The 20,968-nt window shown below is 44.7% G+C and overlaps 1 protein-coding gene across 2 annotated transcripts; it reads right to left on the reverse strand.

The window, feature by feature from the left end:
* Positions 1–1,102: 1,102 nt before the first annotated feature.
* LOC121575716 (importin-8-like) lies at positions 1,103–17,553 on the reverse strand. Of its 2 annotated transcripts, none has more exons than XM_041889008.1 (25): positions 17,376–17,553; positions 15,842–15,923; positions 15,388–15,544; positions 14,980–15,138; positions 14,577–14,733; positions 14,392–14,481; positions 14,182–14,276; positions 13,953–14,037; positions 13,667–13,801; positions 13,103–13,202; positions 12,869–12,945; positions 12,617–12,733; positions 12,401–12,490; positions 11,768–11,933; positions 11,497–11,657; positions 10,778–10,903; positions 8,205–8,271; positions 7,551–7,676; positions 7,269–7,366; positions 7,089–7,184; positions 6,588–6,808; positions 3,804–4,009; positions 2,751–2,978; positions 2,516–2,645; positions 1,103–1,836 (listed from the first exon to the last, which is right to left on the reverse strand). In XM_041889008.1, coding segments are annotated over exons 1-25 (3,111 nt in total). In that variant the 5' UTR covers positions 17,517–17,553; the 3' UTR covers positions 1,103–1,835. The 2 variants fall into 2 exon arrangements, with proteins under 2 accessions (XP_041744942.1, XP_041744941.1); XM_041889007.1 differs by having other exon boundaries at positions 8,196–8,271.
* Between the last annotated feature and the right edge of the window lie 3,415 nt (positions 17,554–20,968).

The raw sequence follows: 20,968 nt of genomic DNA on the forward strand, positions 1-20,968 counted from the left end.
GGCAGGTATAGGCAACATCACCTACTGAACACTGTCACTCAGTCATACAGGACATGTTGATGGCATTTTATACATTGAGAAAGACGAAGAGAGAGAGAGAGGGAGTTTTTGTTTGAGAACAGAATTCACTGCAGTGCTTAATTGCAGAGGCAGATTGCAACAGAACATTTTCTGGAGAACCAACTCCAGACACTAGTCAACAACATAACACACACCCCAACCCCCTCCTGTGGGTTCCACCGCCTGCGGAATTCGACAGCTCTTCAACGCTTGGCTGCTCCTTACTGTCCAGCACTCAAACAGTCTTCAGTACAAACTGCAGTGGGCTAGAACACACAAACTGCAGCCGAACACACACATAATACTAACACAGAGAGAGAGAGAGAGAGGGAGAGCAAGAGAGCAGTTGCCTCACCAAAACCCATCCAAGTGTCCGGTCTGAAACATCAGGATCTGACTCTCAACCCTGTAAGCAGAGCCCTCTGATTCCACTAGAGAATCAAATAGTGACAATAAAATGCAGAAAGAAGACCTGTGGTATTTGGACATCTCTAACATTCCAGAGGAAACTCCTTCACAGTTGCCTCCTCTTTCTGGACAGCTGGGGAACTGTCTGGTATGGAGATTCCCAGCTGTGATTTGAATTTGATAACCAAGTCCAGATAGTTGGTGGACTGGTGAAAGCCAGATTCCACCATGTTATACCCTCTGTCTTGTGTCAGAACCACAGAGGGAGGGAGGAATCCCATTTGAAATATTTGAACAGGGCCCTGAGAGAAGCCTGTCAATTCTGTTATGAAAACATGTTTACTCCTGCTGAAACTGTTAACCTGCATGATGTTACAGTAGTTGTTCAATCCATCTGTGTGTTATTGAGCTGGATGTTTTATAAATGAGGATTGATCGCAGCAGTGAACTCTGACCTAGTATTGATTCAACAAAAGAGGAAGAGATGTTCAAAGACGGAAAGTTTCAGCTATCCACATGTTCTCTGTGAAATCAATATAAAAACTTAACCCACACACACACCTGCAGGCACAGAGGTACACACACACACCTACAAACACACACTATAATAACTTAACAAGAAAAAGCACAGGGCTAGATGTTACATGAACGTTTATGATTTTCTTAAGTTAAATGAAAACAGTTATAAAAACAAAAAAGACAAACAAAACCTTTCCTCCTCCTCCTCCCACCATCCTGCCCCCTATTACATTTAATCAGTGTGAAAGGAACACCCCCCTGGGTCAAAGGTCATTGACCCCCTTACCCTTAAGGTTTCACCCCAAACACGTCTGTCTGTCCGTCTGTTAGCACCACAGCCTTGGTTCAGACTAACGGACACATGGTTCTGATCGATGCCATGGCAACCAAGGACATCTGCCCAGTCCTCTCTAGACCATACAAAAGTCAGGCTACAGAGAAACAGACATTTTGTGTACAATACTTACATTCACACAGTTACAGAATCAAGGACTGCACTGTACTAAAAGATGAATTCGCTGGTCAGTGATACAGAGCAGGACATCAATCTCACACACACACACACACACACACTCTCTCTCTCTCTCCGGGGTGAGTGTGGTCCAGTTACGGTCTGGGTTGTGAACCGTAAAGTGTGTAAAGTCCTGGTGTTATGGTCTCTGATGGGTCTCCACCCAGTTCAGTTATGGTTCAAGATGGCCTGGTCTTGGTGGGATCAGTAAAGTCTAGTTAGATCTGGTCTGATCTGGACTGAAACAGTTCTTGGTGTGTGTTAAATCCACTTCAAATCAGGCCAGAACTCTGCTACTCCTCCTTCCATCCAGGCCTCCAGTCATGTCCCTTACAGCTCTGAAACAGGACACAGTGTTAGGACTCAACGTGATGGAAAATACAGCATGCTTGTCAAAATCAGTGTTGCCAACTCCTCAGTAAGGAAAGTAGCTATTGGCTGTCCTAAAAGTCGCTAAATGACATCGTCACCCAATTTGCATAATTGTCCATGTAATTGTGATGGACGCTGTAGGAGAGAGGAATAATGTTGTGGGAGAGACAAAAAGTGAGTAAAAAGCTGCGCGAGGACTGGGCCGCCTGTGAGTGCTTTGGGACAGGGGTGGGGCCCACGGCACCTGATGCTCGTTGAGAAGAGTAAGAACGATACGTGCTTTCACGTCAGAGTCTCCAATAACACCAGAAAAAGTTGCTAGATTTTTCACTAGTCGCTTTTTTCGCAAATGTGTCGCTAGAGGAGTCTGAATACACGCTAAATATAGCGACGAAGTCGCTAAGTTGGCAATACTGGTCAAAATACATTTTTTTATCAACTAGCCTTTTACTGTTGTTGTATTTTTTATTTTCAACCCTGCATCCTTATTCTTCAGCCTCACCATCTCCCAACCCATTGGCCTTTTAGCCCTCTACTCCCTCTCCATTGGCACTGGGCCCCCTGTCCTCTCTCCCCATTGGCCCCCTGTCCTCTCTCCCCATTGGCCCCCTGTCCTCTCTCCCCATTGGTCCTCTTCTGCCTCACCATTGGCCCTTTGCGGCTGTGCTCCTCCTCTGCTGGGACAGGCTGTAGATCTCCTGCAGCTGTTTCTTCTGGTCATCACTGAGGGGTGTGGTCAGAGACTGGTACCAAGGCTGGTCTGTGTTCTGGACCCCTATAGTACACACAGGAGAGAGTAAGAGTTAAATGCCTGTGTGTGTGTACAAGTAGCTGTGTGTGAGTTGGTGTGTGAGTTGGTGTGTAGATGTGTAACCCTTACTGAGTAGGGCGGCGGTGAAGAACTGGTACTCGTCCTCTCCATTGTCATAGTCCAGGGGCGTGCTGTACTCCTCCAGGGGTGTCCCCTCCAGCCCCTCTTCATCCCAGTAGTCATCATCATCATCATCATCCTCATCCTCCTCCTCGTGGCCTACGGGCGTGCTGGACTGCTGTTGCATCATTGTGTTACGGTTCTCATTCACCTCATCCTCATCGCTGGGGATCTCCTCTGTGGACGCAACACACACGCAGACAGAGAAACACACACATATAAAAACAGTATGAATAGAAAAAAATTACACTTTTACCTTTTTGAAAGGCACAATTTTTCATAATGCCATTTTAATATGCACAATTACAGTGGCAGCTGCTTAGCTAACATACTTAACCATTTCCTTCATCTTAACCTCCTCTGTACCCTGCCGTGCCAACTAACACTCCCATATTCCCAGAAGGTAAATTAACTCAAATGGAGAAAATATGGAGGCTAAAAGTTACAGAGGGACCCTCCATGTCATCTCCTCTGAGCTAGTCTCATCTACTGCCTGTGTGTCTGACTGCACAATAACACTACAACCCCCAGAAGCATTCTGAATATTCTGGAACTCCAGGTTCTTTACACTTGACTGAGGAACGCCAGCACAGCTGCCCTGAGCATGTAGGGAAATGTAGTGCAACTAATATGACCTGAAGGCAGAGTGAGAAGTCAAGCGAGAGAGAGAGAGGTCCAGAGATATTGGAACCTAGCCATAGATGTGTAAAGCAACACACATGTGAACAGCTGAGGACTGATTCTATGTCAAGTGTGTGTGTAAACTGAGCTACCATATCCATAGCTAGGGCTTGTAGTGTCTAAATTTTCTAACATTTACATTATACCTGGCCCTACCCAATGGCTTCCAAGAAGCGGGTTTGATTCAACAGTATTAGCATCTCTCCTTTCCTTTTCTCTCCTCCTCTCTTGCCTGTTCTCTCCATTCCTCTCTCATTTGTCCTGTCTCCTCTCCTCCCCTCCTCTGTCGCCTGTTTTCCCATTTTCCTCGTCTCCTCTCACCGTTCTGGTCCTCCTCTGGTACCCCAGTGCAGGCCAGTAGGTCTGGCTTGTTGAGGAGGCGGGAGGAGTACAGGTGTTTGAGGCCCAGGAACAGGAGCAGGACGCTGGGGACGATCTGAGCCGCTACCCCCTCTACCACCACTGGCCTGGAGGGTAGCTCCATCAGAACACTCAGTCCAATGATACACATCTTACGGTCATGGAGCCTGGGAGGGAGGGAGGGAGGGAGAGAGGGAAAAAGAGAATGAACTACAGGTAGGTGGTGAATAAATCATGTATAGTGTACTGTAGTAGGTATAAAGTGTATATCCCCCATATGTTTTTACACTGCTGTAGGAAGACCACAGTGTGACTCAGCGATGACTAACAGTATAGTTGATGAAGTGCAGTGGCGACCCGTCATTCAGGGCAGGTGGAGCCCCACCTGTTTTGAGCCCCACCTTTTTAGGGTGGGGGTTGCCTGTTTTGCATGTTATTTTGACATTAATGTGTCACATATCAGTTTGCAAACAATGTAAAAAAATATATATAAAAAAAGAAAATAATCATTGAGTTAATAACGCTGCATACAAACCTTGTCTCTTTTTTGCTTTCTTTACTAAGGCAGCTCCAAAATGCAGATGTTTCAGCCTAGCTCAGTGCTTTCTGAGGTGGTGGGGCAGCCATCGGAAAATATGGAGCATAGGGGTTGGTAATGTTCACTAGTTGCACCATGATTGGGCAATGTTCTTTAGTTGCGCCGTGATTGGCTCAGTGTTCTGTCACTCATGGGGACACTACGTCACTGCCAAATCTAAGGGTAGAGCTCGAAAGTTCAAGCCCCTTGGGTGCTGCCATAGAGTTACATTAGAAGTGCCCATCCAAGAAGGCTCAAGGTCATTGGCCACAGTCATCACGTTATATCTACAGTGGCTTTGATTGGACTGATCATGTCAACATCATACTTTCAAAATCTTAGCTAGCAGTCATCATCATGAATCAAGTCAACAATCTACTGGCAAATCATTTTTAATCCTTGTCATATGAAGAGAAATAATGAAGAGAAATTATAGATAAAATGTATCGGTGCTCATCGGCCATAAACATTACACAACAAGTTGGAAATCTCAAATTCAACAATGAGTGGTTTGGAAGGAATTAGTGGCTAACTGCAAGCATTGCAAAGCAATCACTAGTCTGCTATTCAGTGGAGTGGGTTTGTGGTTCCAAGTCTGGGTTTAAAGGTCTCTTTTCCAAGCTTAAAAGGATAAACATTCAACTTTGGCCATGCTGTAAATCCAGCATGACTTCTGCCGCACTCAAAAGAACTGGAAACTCAGAACTGGGAAATCTGACTTCAGTGAGTTCAAGACAACTGGGAACTGGGGGAAAAAAATAGCTTTACATTTACATTTTAGTCATTTAGCAGACACTCTTATCCAGAGCGACTTACAGTTAGTGAGTGCATACATTATAATATATTTTTTCCATACTGGCCCCCCGTGGGAATCGAACCCACAACCCTGGTGTTGCAAACGCCATGCTCTACCAACTGAGCTACATCCCTGCCGGCCATTCCCTCCCCTACCCTGGACGACGCTGGGCCAATTGTGCGCCGCCCCATGGGTCTCCCGGTCACGGCCGGCTACGACAGAGCCTGGATTCGAACCAGGATCTCTAGTGGCACAGCTAGCACTGCGATGACTGGGAAAATACGTTTTGAACGGTCATCCAACTCGGAATTGAACGTCGGGAACTCGGGCCTCTTTCTTGTCTTGAAAGCACCATAAATCCAGAGAATGCCAGACTTTGATGACAAAGTTTGCCCATGAAGGACCGCCGCGCCACCTTCCTGTTCAAGTGAGCACGGCACAACACGGTGAGTCCAAAAATGTATTGTATGCTGCTGCATAAATGACGTAATATGCCAGGGAGATATGTATACTGTAGCTAAGAAAGTAATACTAATTGTATGTTGTGGAGTAAGCTGTTAGTAGCCCATGTGCCTCACCCTAATAATTTGGTCCCATTTCCCCCTCTTAATTTCGCCTACTGTTCTGATTTGGTGGTGCACGTGTACCTTATAGCCTGTTTTTGAGAAAAATAATCATCAAATATTTCATTGTCTACTTATATGCCCCTTTTATTTATCCTACGGTTCTGACTTGGTGTACAGGGAGAATACTGTAAGAACGGCCCATGTTCTGAATTCTGTCGCTGTACATTTCAAAAGTGCTGAACAAATAGTTATATTGACTACGTCCGTCCTAGCTCGCTCATTAATGTCTTAATCAAAATTACGGATGGCCTCTTATCCGCTCATCATTCCCTTATGCTAGTTTGTACATCTCAATTGTCAGTAGAAACCACATTTGTTTAAGCAAGTCAACCATCTCAGCTATGTTTTTTTTTTAAGGCAGTAAATGAGGCTGAATTAACTGTTTCGCTGCCAGACAAGGCTCTGCTGATAGCCAGGTGTAGCACTGGTAAGGTGTTGGGACTGCTGTTGGGACAGCTTTATGTAGGCCCTAACATTTTGTGGGCACCGTTTGTCACCGTTATAGTGCAATTAATGTATTGTGTTGTGGCTTTGCTGGCATGCATAAAAAATAAATAAATATATAGTTTGCCCCACCTAAATGTACATGCTAAAGTCACCACTGATGAAGTGGACCATATACAGTATGGGTCTAGCAGTATTTAGGGAACATGGTTTAGGGCACGTTGTTTATCCACTGTGTACTTTATAGTTGGTAGTGTATAGGGGGTAGGATGTAGTGCGTATGGCTTAGTTTATACACTTACCCCAGGAAGAACTCAGTATCATTCATCCACTGGATGATGAAGTGTGCGGTGATGGGCTGTGGGCTGTGGGGGAATTGCATGTTGTCCAGCGTGTGGATGAGCAGGGCTGGGTTGTAGTAGAGAGCAGCAATGGCCACCTGCAGACACATGGTCCTCAGCTCACTGGACTTCACACCTCTGGTTAGGCGCTCCAACACAGCCTCCACGAACAACGGGATACACTGGAGGAAGGTGGGAGGTGGAGAGGGAGAGAGAGAGCGAGAGATAGCTATGGCTGACTGGATAATATCTGTCTGACATTACATTTACAGGACGATCATTAAAACTGTGCCAAATCACATGGGGGTGAGAGAGAAGAATCAATACAATATTGATAGCAATCATCACTCCCAACGGGAGATTCAGGGTATGGAAAGGTAAGACCATGCAAACTGATTTGGGCTGAACTGGGACCACGTCTACCCTTAAATACTACCCAGAAGCCGCCGGGGTCCCGCTCACCTGGTCGATGCCCCTCCCCCGACACTGGAGGATGATGACCTCTAGCAGCTTAGCAGCGTGACACTCTGCATCCTCACCTGCATCACTGGTCAGCACCTATAGCACAGGAGTCAAAGGTCAGAACACGAGACACTTCATCAAACCCTACCTGGACACACGCATGCATATGCTCACACTCACCTTTTTGCACATGGTGTATATGACCTCTAAGTACTTGGGGTTGGACAGGAGCATGTCCGTATCCACGGTAACGTAGTTGTGCAAAAGAGGCATCATATCTGAAAGAGAACATACACAAACAGACCATGATCATCATCATCATGTTTGACCAGTATCAGCTTCATCATCATGTTATTCTACATTACATTCACAGTGATATTCAATGTTCACCTAGACAGGTGTGTAGGCCCAATATACTCACTAACAGGCAGGTGAATGTTGACCAGTGACTCAGTACTGTACCTGTGAAGTAGTCAAAGCAGTCATGCTGGAAGACCTCGTAGAGCACTGCCAGTAGCTGCCACATCTGTGGGGAGATGGTCTGACAGGTCAGTCCAAACGCCAGGGACAGAATCTCCTCATAGAACTCTGGAGGGGAGGGAGGAGAGGAGAAAACAGATCATAGAATTGATATTTCCCTTTGAGAAAGAAATAATCTTCCACAGTGACCCCCACTCCTCTTGAATAAAACTCTCATTGTAACAGGTTATCACATAATCCATTCATTATACACACACAGCACAGAGGTGATGACAGACACACACACACACACACACACACACACACCGCAGATGGGATTACACACCCAGAAACACACGAGCCAATTACAGGCATGAATGGTGCCTGGTCATCTGGGATTTCGGAAGCGCAAGGGGAACAGCTTTTGATAAATTAGACAGTGTTCATTGTGAGACGGAAATAGACAAGGTGTTATACAAGAGAGGGGGGTAGCTCACTGGAACAGGAAAGTGAGATTAATATGGTTATTGTGTAATGTGTGTGTGAAAAGCACACAAACACACAAAAGGTCACAGAGAGGAAGAGACACACATCAAACACATTAGTATGTGTGTACACACAAAAACAGACAGTGACGCAAGCACACACCTGCCATACCTATGATGGGCTTCTGCAGCACCAGGCCGATCACCTGTAAACAGATGCCCTCCAACTGCTGTGTGATCTGAGAGAGGGAGATGAAGAGGGAGAGAGGGGAAGAGAAAGAACGCGATAACAAAAGAACGAGAGGTAGTCAAGAAGGCGAGAGAGACCGAGAAGAGAAAAAAAGAGCAAGAGCGGAGAGATACAGACAGAAAGAGAGACCAAAGGTCAAAGATCATCTATTGATCCCAGGCTAATATCTGTCTGACATAAGGCTGGCACAATTACCGTATAACCGACGGTTATTGATGAAGACCGCCATGAAAATAAAAGAACCGTCATAACCGTAAAATATGGAACAAACAGCTGACTGAAGGTGGGACGGCGGCGCATTCGTGCAGTTGAGTCTGTTTCTGCGGTAACATGAACTCTTAACAACGCTATGAAACTTTGTTGCTCCTTGCTGAAATGTACAATACCGGTCAAAGGTTTTAGAACACCTACTCATTCCAGGGTTTTTATTTTTTTATTTATTTTTACTATTTTCTACATTGTAGAATAATAGTGAAGACATCAAAACTATGAAATAACACATATGGAATCATGTAGTAACCAAAAAAGTATTAAAGAAATCAAAATATATTTGAGATTTTAGATTCTTCAATGAGCGGCAGGTAGCTTAGTGGTTAAGAGCGTTGTGCCAGTAACCGAAAGGTCGCTGGTTCTAATCCCCGAGCCGACTAGGTGAAAAATCTGCCGATGTGTCCTTGAGCAAGGCACTTAACCCTAATTGCTCCTGTAAGTCGCTCTGGATAAGAGCGTCTGCTAAATGACTAAAATGTAGCCACCCTTTGCCTTGATGACAGCTTTGCACACTCTTGGCATTCTCTCAACCAGCTTCATGAGGTAGTCACCTGGAATGAATTTCAATGAACAGGTGTGCCTTCTTTAAAGTTCATTTATGGAATTCCTTTCCTTCTTAATGTGTTTGAGCCAATCAGTTGTGTTGTGACAAGGTAGGGGGGGTATACAGAAGATAGCCCTATTTGGTAAAAGTCCAAGTCCATATTATGGCAAGAACAGCTCAAATAAGCAAAGAGAAACAACAGTCCATCATTACTTTAAGACATAAAGGTCAGTCAATACAGAATATTTCAAGAACTTTGAAAGTTTCTTAAAGTGGTGGGTTCGATTCCCACGGGGGACCAGTATGAAAAAATGTATGCAGTAACTGTAAGTCGCTCTGGATAAGAGCGTCTGCTAAATGACTAAAATGTAAATGTAAGTGCAGTCACAAAAACCATCAAGCACTATGATGAAACTGGCTCTCATGAGGTCCGCCACAGGAATGGAAGACCCAGAGTTACCTCTGCAGAGGATAAGTTCATTCAAGTTTTTTGGTTCAAACCCCCGTGTCTTTGTGAGACGCGTGTGGGTGAACGGATGATCTCCGCATGTGTATTTCCCACCGTAACGCATGGAGGAGGAGGTGTTATGGTGTGGCAGTGCTTTGCTGGTGACACTGTCTGTGATTTATTTAGAATTCAAAGCACACTTAACCAGCATGACTACATTCTGCAGCGATACGCCGTCCCATCTCATTTGTTTTTCAACAGGACAATGACCCAACACACCTCCAGGCTGTGTAAGGGCTATTTGACCAAGAAGGAGAGTGAAGGAGTGCTGCATCAGATGACCTGGCCTCCACAATCCCCCGACCTCAACCAAATTGAGTCGAACCGCAGAGTGAAGGAAAAGCAGCCAACAAGTGCTCAGCATATGTGGGAACTCCTTCAAGACTGTTGGAAAAGCATTCCAGGTGAAGCTGGTTGAGAGAATGCCAAGAGTGTGCAAAGCTGTCATCAAGGCAAAGGGTGGCTACTTTGAAGAATCTAAAATATTTTGATTTCTTTAATACTTTTTTGGTTACTACATGATTCCATATGTGTTATTTCATAGTTTTGATGTCTTCACTATTATTCTACAATGTAGAAAATAGTAAAAATAAAGAAAAACCCTTGAATGAGTTGGTGTTCTAAAACTTTTGACCGGTAGTGTATATTGTTAATTCAAATTATGTTAACTGAGTTGGCTCATGCAATGGAATGTATTTTGTGTAACGTCAGTTGAGTTCAATCAACAAATCACAGCACATATTGATGAGTGCACTTCCTGTTTTTACATCTATGGGTAAACTCGCAATGGCCGCCAGTCCACCCATTATGCCATCATTGACTTGAATGGGGACTCCCGTTCTATTCATTCTATTTCTATGGCGGCACATGCAATCAGGAGCGGAGAGGAAAAATATGCGTAAAAGAAAAAAACGGTTATTACGGTGAGCACAGTCATTTGGCTGGCCAATTACCGTCATCCAAAATTCCATGACCGTCACAGCCCTAGTCTGACACAACATTTACAGCATGTTCAATAACACTGTGTGTTCAAACAAAGCAGGGAAGAGGAAGCGATCAAAATCCAATCACACATTCAACTGCAGCTTCAGAGGACTAGATTCGGAGTAGGGTGAGTGTGTGTACTGTACATCTGTAGAATGTGTGCGTGAGTATACAGTTGGTCGGTCTCACCTCCTTGTGGTCCTCCATAACAGTGAGTATGGTGTCTATGGTACTGAGGATCCCCAGAGCCATCACAGTCTTGTCTTCACTTTCCTCATACTCGTCACTCTGTAGCACCTTGGTGAAGATCTCAGCCTGGATACACACACATATGCAGGTGGTGTTAAAACGCATGCGTCGGTTTGGCCGTGCTCGCTTAAAAGACCTTTGCTTGAAAAACGAGAAAAAAAGTGGCAATTGTACTGTTTGTCCATCTAGAGACACCATAGCCAAAATAGTCAGAATTAATATAAGATAATTCAAGAAATCTGTCATGCCTAGGAGATCTTAGTCACGCAATTTTACATCTAACTAAGATGTTTGGTGCAGTATTTCACGGCTACCGACTTCGGCTTGCCTCGAGAAAAAATGTGTGCACGAACAGCCGAAAAAACCCTTGCCGAACACCAAAACGTCACAAAATGTAATAATATATGCACAAACTGTTCGGATGGGAAGCATGCGGATGCCTTTACACACACAACCAGACACAGGGGGTGGTTACACACACACACACAGAGAGACAGACGCACTCTTACTTCTCACTCTTTATATAGCATCATAATGGTGAAAATCTTAACATGTATACATACAAAGACTTACACACACACACACACACACAAGACACAAAGACACACACAGATACTGATAAACAGTAGATCAGGCCAGCGGAGGCGTAGGGGGCATACCAGGTTCTGGGTCATGTCGACGGCGATGACGGCCACTTCTTGGTTGTACTCACAGATCATCTTCTGAATGACATTAGTGAGGTCATCGTTCTCCGTCTCCTTGATGACGTGGAGCAGCTCCTGCATGACAGGCCGGATGTAGGGCCTGATGTAGACCTTAGCTAAAGAGAGGGAGAGAGAAGGTTCAGTGTGTTTGTGTGTCTGTGCTAGCGACACTTGTGCATTTGTGTATGCATGTGCACATGTCCATGCATGAATGTGAGTCTCAGACCTTGCTCCTGGTTGCTGACCAGTGTCTGCAAGGCGATAGCAGCCTCCACCTTGACGGGCATCTCCTTGTCTGCTATGAGGTCCTGTTTGACCAGCTCCACCGCGTTCCTCAGGACCAGCTCGTTATGGAAACGCAGCGGACTGAACGAGTGCAGCACCCAGCAGGACTGAGGACAAACACAGGGTCACAATCACTAATCTATACACCACACGGATGAGCATCGCTATCAGTTTGACGCCTATCCACATTAAGTACAAATCGGCACTCTCCACTTCACGTCACCAAAATGTGCAGTGGTGCTCCCCAACACGTTCACCTGCCTGAAGATGGACAGTAAGTAAAAGAGCAGGGTTGAGGAGGGTAAAGAAATGCAGCAAGGGGAAGGGGGATGTTTAATCTATATAAAACAGGACTGACAGACCGTTCTGACTCACATGTATGGAATGTACCACCCAATAGGACTGTAGGTATAAAGAGGGAAGGAGCCATTTTAAAGATTGAAGAACTGCTAACACACGATCACACACATGCATGTTCTTACACACTCATTCTCAGCTCCATGAGAAGGGCTTGAAGGTTGGGTTAGAGGGGGTCTGAAGTGAAAGCATGTGTGTGTGTGTGTGTGTGTCTCACCCTGGCCCGGAGGTATCCCAGAGGGGAGTTCAGTAGAGGGAACACATAGTTCTGTAACATCAGCTCCATCTGCTCCCTGTACACTCGCTTCTACAGCACGACAACAGGAAGAAGAGGGAGGACTCCGTCACAGATAGACTAAACAGGTCATAAAACAAGAAGGGAACGTACAGAGAGAGAGACACACACAAAGTAACAGACACACACACGGCTGACCTTCAGTAGGAGTTCGGCCAGTGAGCCGATGACGTGCAGCGCCCCATCCTTCCTGCGGGGGTCAGCAGAGGGCTCCATCATGATCTGGTGGCAGAACTCCATCATCTGGGGAAGCACCTGGGAAGAGGGGGGACAGAGCAGTGATGCACGTCATATCAGAGAAGTCTCAGTTAAGGAAAGGAAATGAGGAAAGTAAGCTATTTAGGACTGTTGGGTCATTTTTCTTTGGTTCTAATGTGGTTCTCCACTCACCTCCTTCCTCTTGCGGGCTGCTTTACATAGGAGGCTCTGGGCGGCAGTGGCAGGGAGGGCATGGTCATCATACACATCTGGAACAGAGAAGAAAACACAGTCAAGCTTACTGTATGTCTATTCTATGGAAGCCATTCAATTTCAATTTAACATGTCATGCCTTATATTGACCATAAGATGTCCCACTACCTCCATAACTACTAAGATTGAGTTATAGAACGTGTGAGTACTCACTGAACTTCATGCGGATGTACTCGTATGGATCCTCCTGCCACAGTTTCTCATCCTCATCTTTGTAACACATTAGAGGGAAGATCACCTCTTGGCTGATGGTCTGTGGAACACCCAGTACACACACTCAGGTTAACTACTAACTACACTACTATAAGTGGGATTGTACAATAGTTTTCAGAAGCATACCATTATTCAGATTAGCTCAATTACAAAGTATATTAAACAGCTGATCTAAATGCGGACATAACGATTAAACAAATTAAACTTTGACCATCACCTGCCACATACTGTAACTCAATCCAAGTTGTAATGTCACAACCCTATAAACACAGATTTAACACCGGTATAACAATGTGTAATTTCACACACAATCCCACGTGATGGAAAAGCGCTATATATAAATCAAATCCATTATTATTAACATGTCACAGGGGTACAGGTGTAGTGGTGTCTGTGTGACCCACTTGCATGTGCAGCTTCATGTATTTCCAGGTGAGGGAGTGAGACAGGCCCCTGGTTCCGGTCGTACAGGTCATTCAGGGTCTGTGTGTGTGTGTGACCCACCTGCATGTGTGGCTTTATGTGTTTCCAGGTGAGGGAGTGAGAAAGGCCCTGGTTTAGGTAGTTAAGAGATTTCTGGAGGACGTGAGGTGTGACATACTGCTTCTGTCTGTGTTGGTCCACCACCTTCAACAGGACCTGAAGGAGAGACGGGGTCGCATCAGATCGTACGGGGTCAGACTAAACAGAAGAATACTGCTGCTCATATACACATCAACATTGGTAGATGTGGACAACAGACATCTAAACATTCAAGCTTGATGTCACATTTAGTGATACAAACTCTTACCTGTTGGATCCCTACAGCGTACGTCTTCAAGAAAAAGTCTGCAAACTCAAAGTACTCCTTTGTCACGTTGCCTGGGCTTCCATACCTACCACACAAGTACAGAACAACATGGTTAGGGTGAAAAAGGCTCAGATCAAGATCCACACAAACATATTCACATCAACCCACATTCACATCTACATACGTCCAAATTCATCAACACACAAATACATCTCCCGTGCCCCCTCACCTCTCGAACAGTCTGGTGATGATGTATAGGGCCCACTTCTTACTCTTCCACCACACCAAGTCAGGACGGTCGTCCTCATCCACCTCCAACGTCTCCTAGCAACCACACACAACAGAGGTTCGCCACTCCCATTGAATAAAAAACGTAGGTAGAAGAATTTGCAGAAGAAAGACAGGTCTACACAATGAAGAAGGATGAAATCAAACTTACTGGGGGGACATCTCTGTCCATAACAGCTCTGAGGATCTCCATCCACTGGGTAATTACTGTGTTATTAATCAGCTGGAGAGGCAGGGAGTACTGGGAGCGGAATAGAGACTGGTGTTAGTATCACACAAACGTGCGCACGCACACACAGTCAGTCAGTCAGTCACAGACACAGTCCGTTCTCGCACCTGTACGAGTGCGTGGAAGATCTTGAGGATCTGTTTCTGTATGAGGACAGAGAAGATGGTGCCGTCCGGCAGTAGCTGGGTGATGAGCTGCTGGATACGGGGCAGGAAGATCTGCATGGCTGCTAGCAACGGGTCCCTCTCCTCCGCCTTCTTATACCTGACACACACAGACACAGACACACACAGCACATCAGCACACAGACGTGATATCACCGACAACAGGCTGGGTGCAATGACTGAAAAATGTAAATGGAATAATCATTTATATCACTCAGCTTATACACTAGAACTACTAAACTAGGACTGAAAATAGTGGCTCAAAACACAGCATCGTTATGACTTGATCACTAGTGAGAGTGATGGGTCCCCAGGAGGGACAAAAAACAGCGGTTGGTTGACTCACTCGTAGGTCTTGACCAGCTGGTAGAGGGCCAGCAGGCTGCCGTACCAGCTGCCACTGTTCTGAGACTGCAGATACAGGCCGATCTTATCCACTATGGCCGTCCAGCGCCCAGGGAAGTCATGCTTTATGATGGCTCGCAAACACACTGTCAACTGGGCCCTGGGATACAGAATACACACAAATACATCAGCATTGTATCCTTTCTTTAACATGCCATCACTAATTTACCCTCCCATCCCTCTTCATTGGGCACTTGACTACACAGTCAAGTGACCTGGTTTCAAAGGCTCTAGGTACAGCAGAGCAGAGGACTGGAGCAGGGCACCCCTGCCCTGCGTATTAGGCTAAGGGGTAAGGGTTAGTGGGGTAAGGGAGTAAAGGAGTTAAGGTTAGGACAGCAGGACCCACCGGATGGACTCGGGACACTGGATGATGCCCTCCACGATGTTGTCTCTGATCTGCGTGCGGTCGTTCTCGTGGATGTTGAAGGGGAACACCACCTCCCCTAGAGAGGGCTCACGGTCCTGCCAGTACTGGCTCACCATGTTCTTCAGGTAGATGGCCGCTGGCGCACAGAGATGACATCACACATCACAACATCACTCCGACTGGCAAGACTGACACAATTCTGCCAGTTTCCCAGACACAGATCAAGCCTAGTACTGGACTAAAAAGCATGCTAAATGAAGAATCTTCATTGAAAGTGATCTTTAGTCCAGGACTAGGCTTAATCTGTGTCCAGGAAACCAGCTCAAAGTGAGAGTATTATCAGTATTGGTTATAGTTGTTGCATTGGTCCAGTGATGTTTTAAAAATAACCAGATGCAGTTCTTTAGGTAATGTTCTTGGGCAGGGTTCTTACCTGCTTGGCGAACAGGGAACTCCACCTGTTCAGACACAATGATCTGGAGCAGAGTGGGGGCAAAGTTGATGATCTTGTACGACTGGAACACACAAAATAAGACACTGCTTTAAAATGAGCTCAACCCAAATCTGACCACATACAGTCAAGCACCTGACTACTTCAGCTGTCAGTTTCACATCTACAGCACACAGTGAGCACAGTGGTCAACACAGTTATATGATGATAGAGCAGAGTGTAAGGAGGTGGATCACTGAGGAACAAGGAAAATACAGTACAGGTGAAGCACGCTCACATCAATCTTGCCAGACCAGTTATCAGATTTAAGGTAGTAAAAAAGAGCCATGGTCTGTCATAGATATAACCAGCAACCAACAATTAAAAAATGAGGGACATTTTGTACAGAATGCTTTCTCTTTCTTTATCTCCCTCTATCACTCTCCTCCTCTCCCTGTCCGAACTGCTCCTCTGCTGCAGAAGAGTCAGCATTCTGTCTCCAGCAAATGCCCCTGATTTCACTTGGTAGCGTCACTGACTGACAGGCATTTAACACAGAGACGCCAATAATTTGTCCTGATTAGTGTATACCTACTGAAGTGGACAGTATGCCAAGTCAAGGCAGTGTAGGCCTATGGCAGATGTAGTTTCAGTGACGCAATCATGACCTAGGCCTGCATATGCTGCAAGTTACCCATCTTTCATTAAGGCAATGAGCAGTTGAAACAATAACAAAGCGTTCTGCCCGCCCCTGATTCGGTAAAAAGCTGATGGATGGGGCTGGAGAAAAGTAACTACACTCAAATTCGTAGATAGAGATATGGATGCAAGGACTGACCATCCATGATATAAACATGAGGCTATAGAGTTTGTTTACGTTTCCTTTATTTACAAACAGTAAAACAAGCTTATATTTTGAGTTCTGGTGGGGTACGACAGTTGAACTAAACTCATGAGGCATTTATAAGTTATATTCTTCAAGAATCAATGGGTACATATTATGAATTTATAGTCGAAAAATAAATGTAGCAACTGCAGACTGAACATTTAAGATGCTTTAACAAGATGCATTTGTCTATCGCATTTTGATTTGGTTTTGGATGAAAGAGGGATTCGGCGAATTCACCGCTCAAATCCAATTTAACCATCAAAACTTTTACTATTGCTGGCTGAAATTGCTGCAATTGTTACAACTCGCGCATGTCTACAATTAAAATCCAATCAGACGCTTGCTACATTGTTTCACGAACAGCCCCATCTCTGTAATGCAGCACAGTGTGCGCACACACTGCTTCAAAATTATATTGTTCTCCAGTGCAACAGTTTATGTCGCAAGTTACATTAAATGTCAATCTACTGTTCCGTGTCCTACACAATAAACAGAGAGATGCAGATATAAGTTATATAACGACTAGTCATTGATCACGAAACACGGCCTTGTTGCGATCCAAATCATAAACACGGACACCCCTTTCTGGAAATGGGTTCATGCTGCCCCGATAACAAAAACAACAAAGTTATTTTGGCCATCACCCACCTGATTGAGTTCGTTTTCAGCCGCTATCCGGAGGTTGGGATCTATCGTCCCTTTCAGTGCTTGAATTATCCGATTGGGATCCATAGTGTCCAATCCAGGTCTAATCGAGCGGTAATTTCTATGTTTCACAATCACATACATGAACTGCTCCAGATTCGGCAAAGCGTTGTTGATTTGCCCTAGCCCTGCCCCAATTTACCACCAATCAGCAGGCGGTGGACGCAAAGCAATGGAAATAGTGGCGATTTACGGTAGCCCTTCTTTCTTCTTCTCTCTGTAATAGGTATATACTTTTTACTGCCACCTTAAGAGCTGGAGTGGTCATGACTGAAAATGTCCCTTCTTTCACAATTATTAGTTGTAACCTAAGATTTTACATTATGTTTCTTAACCAGGGGCGTAGGCACGGGTGGGCCCACTGGGGAGCCAGGCCCACCAAATCAGATTGGACAACAACAAAAAAACTGCTCTTTACTTGTCAGTGTTCCAAACAGGACATTAGTCATTTTACCTAAACATGCAAACACCATTAGATATAATTCATAGCAAGCAGTGCACTGGATTAGTCAGATTTAATGAAATATAACAGAACAGATTACCTAGAATGACATTCACTCTCACGGGATGGGTTGTCAAAGAGAGCCAACTGAAAGCCACAGCCCCAATAACCAACAAATATGACTGCATGGAGGTGTCACTGTGCTTCTATGGCTGTATGTATCATGTCACTGCCTACTTCAGTTGTTCATTTAGCAGGGCTGCCAACTTTTAAAGCTTGGAGTGAGATTTGCTATGTGAATTTCTTTGCCCACTGGCACAACCCCTAGATGTGGGATAATTTTACTGTTTTAAAGCTCATTTCCTTCTATTCTACGTATTTTGACATGGCTTAGGCCTATGACCAGAGCGGAAAATGTTAAAATAAAAACCACCACAGGTCAGGTGTATTCAGGAAGCTTTGAACATTAAATAAATACTCTAAATTGGACGACTTTGTTACTTTGCAATTTTTGGGGATGAAATGTAAAGTATGCAAAAAATTTTATTACATACCGTCTTTTTTAGGGATTTTAACACTTTATTCAGACAGTAATGAAATGAGATAGGGAGACAGGCAAATGCTAGAAACAGTGGGAAGGTTGGAAGCAGGGATTGATCCCTGTTCTCAGGTGGAAAGTTGTAGTGTTTCCGCTACACCAAGGCTCTGGACAGGAAATATTAATGGTTAATGGCAGTGGGTAACCAAATCATAGATTGCAGTCTCCTTGTTCATATACTGCTTTCAAGTTAAGGAAACAAACATTTTGTATTTTGGGTGAACTCTCTCTTTAAAATAGGGCTAGAAGAAAAATCCTGCTTGCTCTCCAGGGAGGGTTGGCCACCCCTGATCTATGTTTCCCAAGTGCTGGGTGTTTAAAAATGTTATTGTTATAACAATTAATTTCTCAAAATCACCAAACCTTCAAGAAAAATCTAATGAATATCAATATTGAGGTGGTTTATGCCTATTAATTGAAGATCCTTGCCGTCATCTTACTCTACAAAATATGTGTTTATGAGTTGCCTAGCATGTGCACAATACTAAAATGTCAAAAATGATATTTGATTCCTGGAGCATTTCATATCCAATGCTTATTTGTATGACTTATTAAAAACTGCCCATGAATGGCTGCAAAAATATACTGAACAAAAATACAAATGCATACATGTAAAGTGTTGGTCCTATTACATTTACATTTACATTTTAGTCATTTAGCAGACGCTCTTATCCAGAGCGACTTACAGGAGCAATTAGGGTTAAGTGCCTTGCTCAAGGGCACATTTACGTCATTTAGCAGACGCTCTTATCCAGAGCGACTCACCAATTGGTGCGTTCACCCTATAGCCAGTGGGATAATCACTTTACAATTTTTTATTTATTTATTTATTTTTTTTGGGGGGGTAGAAGGATTACTTTATCCTATCCCAGGTATTCCTTAAAGAGGTGGGGTTTCAAATGTCTCCGGAAGGTGGTGAGTGACTCCGCTGTCCTGGCGTCGTGAGGGAGCTTGTTCCACCATTGGGGTGCCAGAGCAGCGAACAGTTTTGACTGGGCTGAGCGGGAACTATGCTTCCGCAGAGGAAGGGGAGCCAGCAGGCCAGAGGTGGATGAACGCAATGCCCTCGTTTGGGTGTAGGGACTGAGTTTCATTTCATGAGCTGAAAGTAAAGATCCCAGAAATGTTCCATATGCACAAAAAGCTTATTTCCCTTCAATTTTGTGCACAAATTTGTTTACATCCCTGTTAGTGAGTATTTCTCCTTTGCCAAGATAATCCATTCACCTGACAGGTGTGGAATATCAAGAAGCTGATTAAACAGCATCAAATCAAATTGTATTACATTTACATTACATTTTAGTCATTTAGCAGACGCTCTTATCCAGAGCGACTTACAGTTAGTGAGTGCATACATTATTATTTTTTTATACTGGCCCCCCGTGGGAATCGAACCCACAACCCTGGTGTTGCAAACACCATGCTCTACCAACTGAGCTACATCCCTGCCGGCCATTCCCTCCCCTACCCTGGACCAATTGTGCGCCGCCCCATGGGTCTCCCGGTCACGGCCGGCTACGACAGAGCCTGGATTCGAACCAGGATCTCTAGTGGCACAGCTAGCACTGTGATGCAGTGCCTTAGACCACTGCGCCACTCGGGAGACTATTGGTATTGGTCACATTCACGTGTTTAGCAGATGTTATTGCGGGTGTAGCGAAATGCTTGTGCTTCTATGATCATTACCCAGGTGCACCTTGTGCTGGGGACAATAAAAGGCCACTCTAAAATGTGCAGTGTTGTCACACAACATAATGCCACAGATGTCTCAAGATGACTGTAAGTCGCTTTGGATAAAAGCGTCTGCTAAATGGCATATTATTATTATTATGAGGGAGCGTGCAATTGGCATGCTGACTGCAGGAATGTCCACCAGAGCTGTTGCCAGAGAAATGAATGTTTATTTCTCTACCATAAGCCACCTCCAACGTCATTTTGGAGAATTTGGCAGTATGTCCAACCGCCTCACAACTTCAGACCACGTGTAACCATGCCAGCCCAGGACCTCCACATTCGGCTTCTTCACCTGCGGGATCGTCTGAGACCAGCCACCCAGACAGCTGATGAAACTGAGGAGTATTCCTGTCTGTAATAAAGACTAAATAAAAACTAATTCTGATTGGCTAGGCCTGGCTCCCCAGTGGGTGGGCCTATGCCCTTCCAAACCCACCCATGACTGCACCCCTGCCCAGTCATGTGAAACCCATAGATAAAGGCCTAATTTATTATTTCAATTGACTTATATGAACTGTAACTCAGTAAAATCATTGCATGTTGCGTTTATATTTTTGTTCAGTATACATAGCCTCAATTAATTTTCAAAGACACATAGGCATATCAGATTTCAAATATGTGATTACATTGGCAATATTAGGAAGTGGAATAATAAAATAAGTGTGGGGAATAAAGTAGTGTTCTTGCTGTCAAGCACAGTAATTACCCTTTATTTTAGCCCATTGTTAAGAATGAGAATTGTTCCACTGATCAGACTAAATA

This window comes from Coregonus clupeaformis, unplaced genomic scaffold, assembly GCF_020615455.1.
Source record: "Coregonus clupeaformis isolate EN_2021a unplaced genomic scaffold, ASM2061545v1 scaf0009, whole genome shotgun sequence".
Classification (NCBI taxonomy): domain Eukaryota; kingdom Metazoa; phylum Chordata; class Actinopteri; order Salmoniformes; family Salmonidae; genus Coregonus; species Coregonus clupeaformis.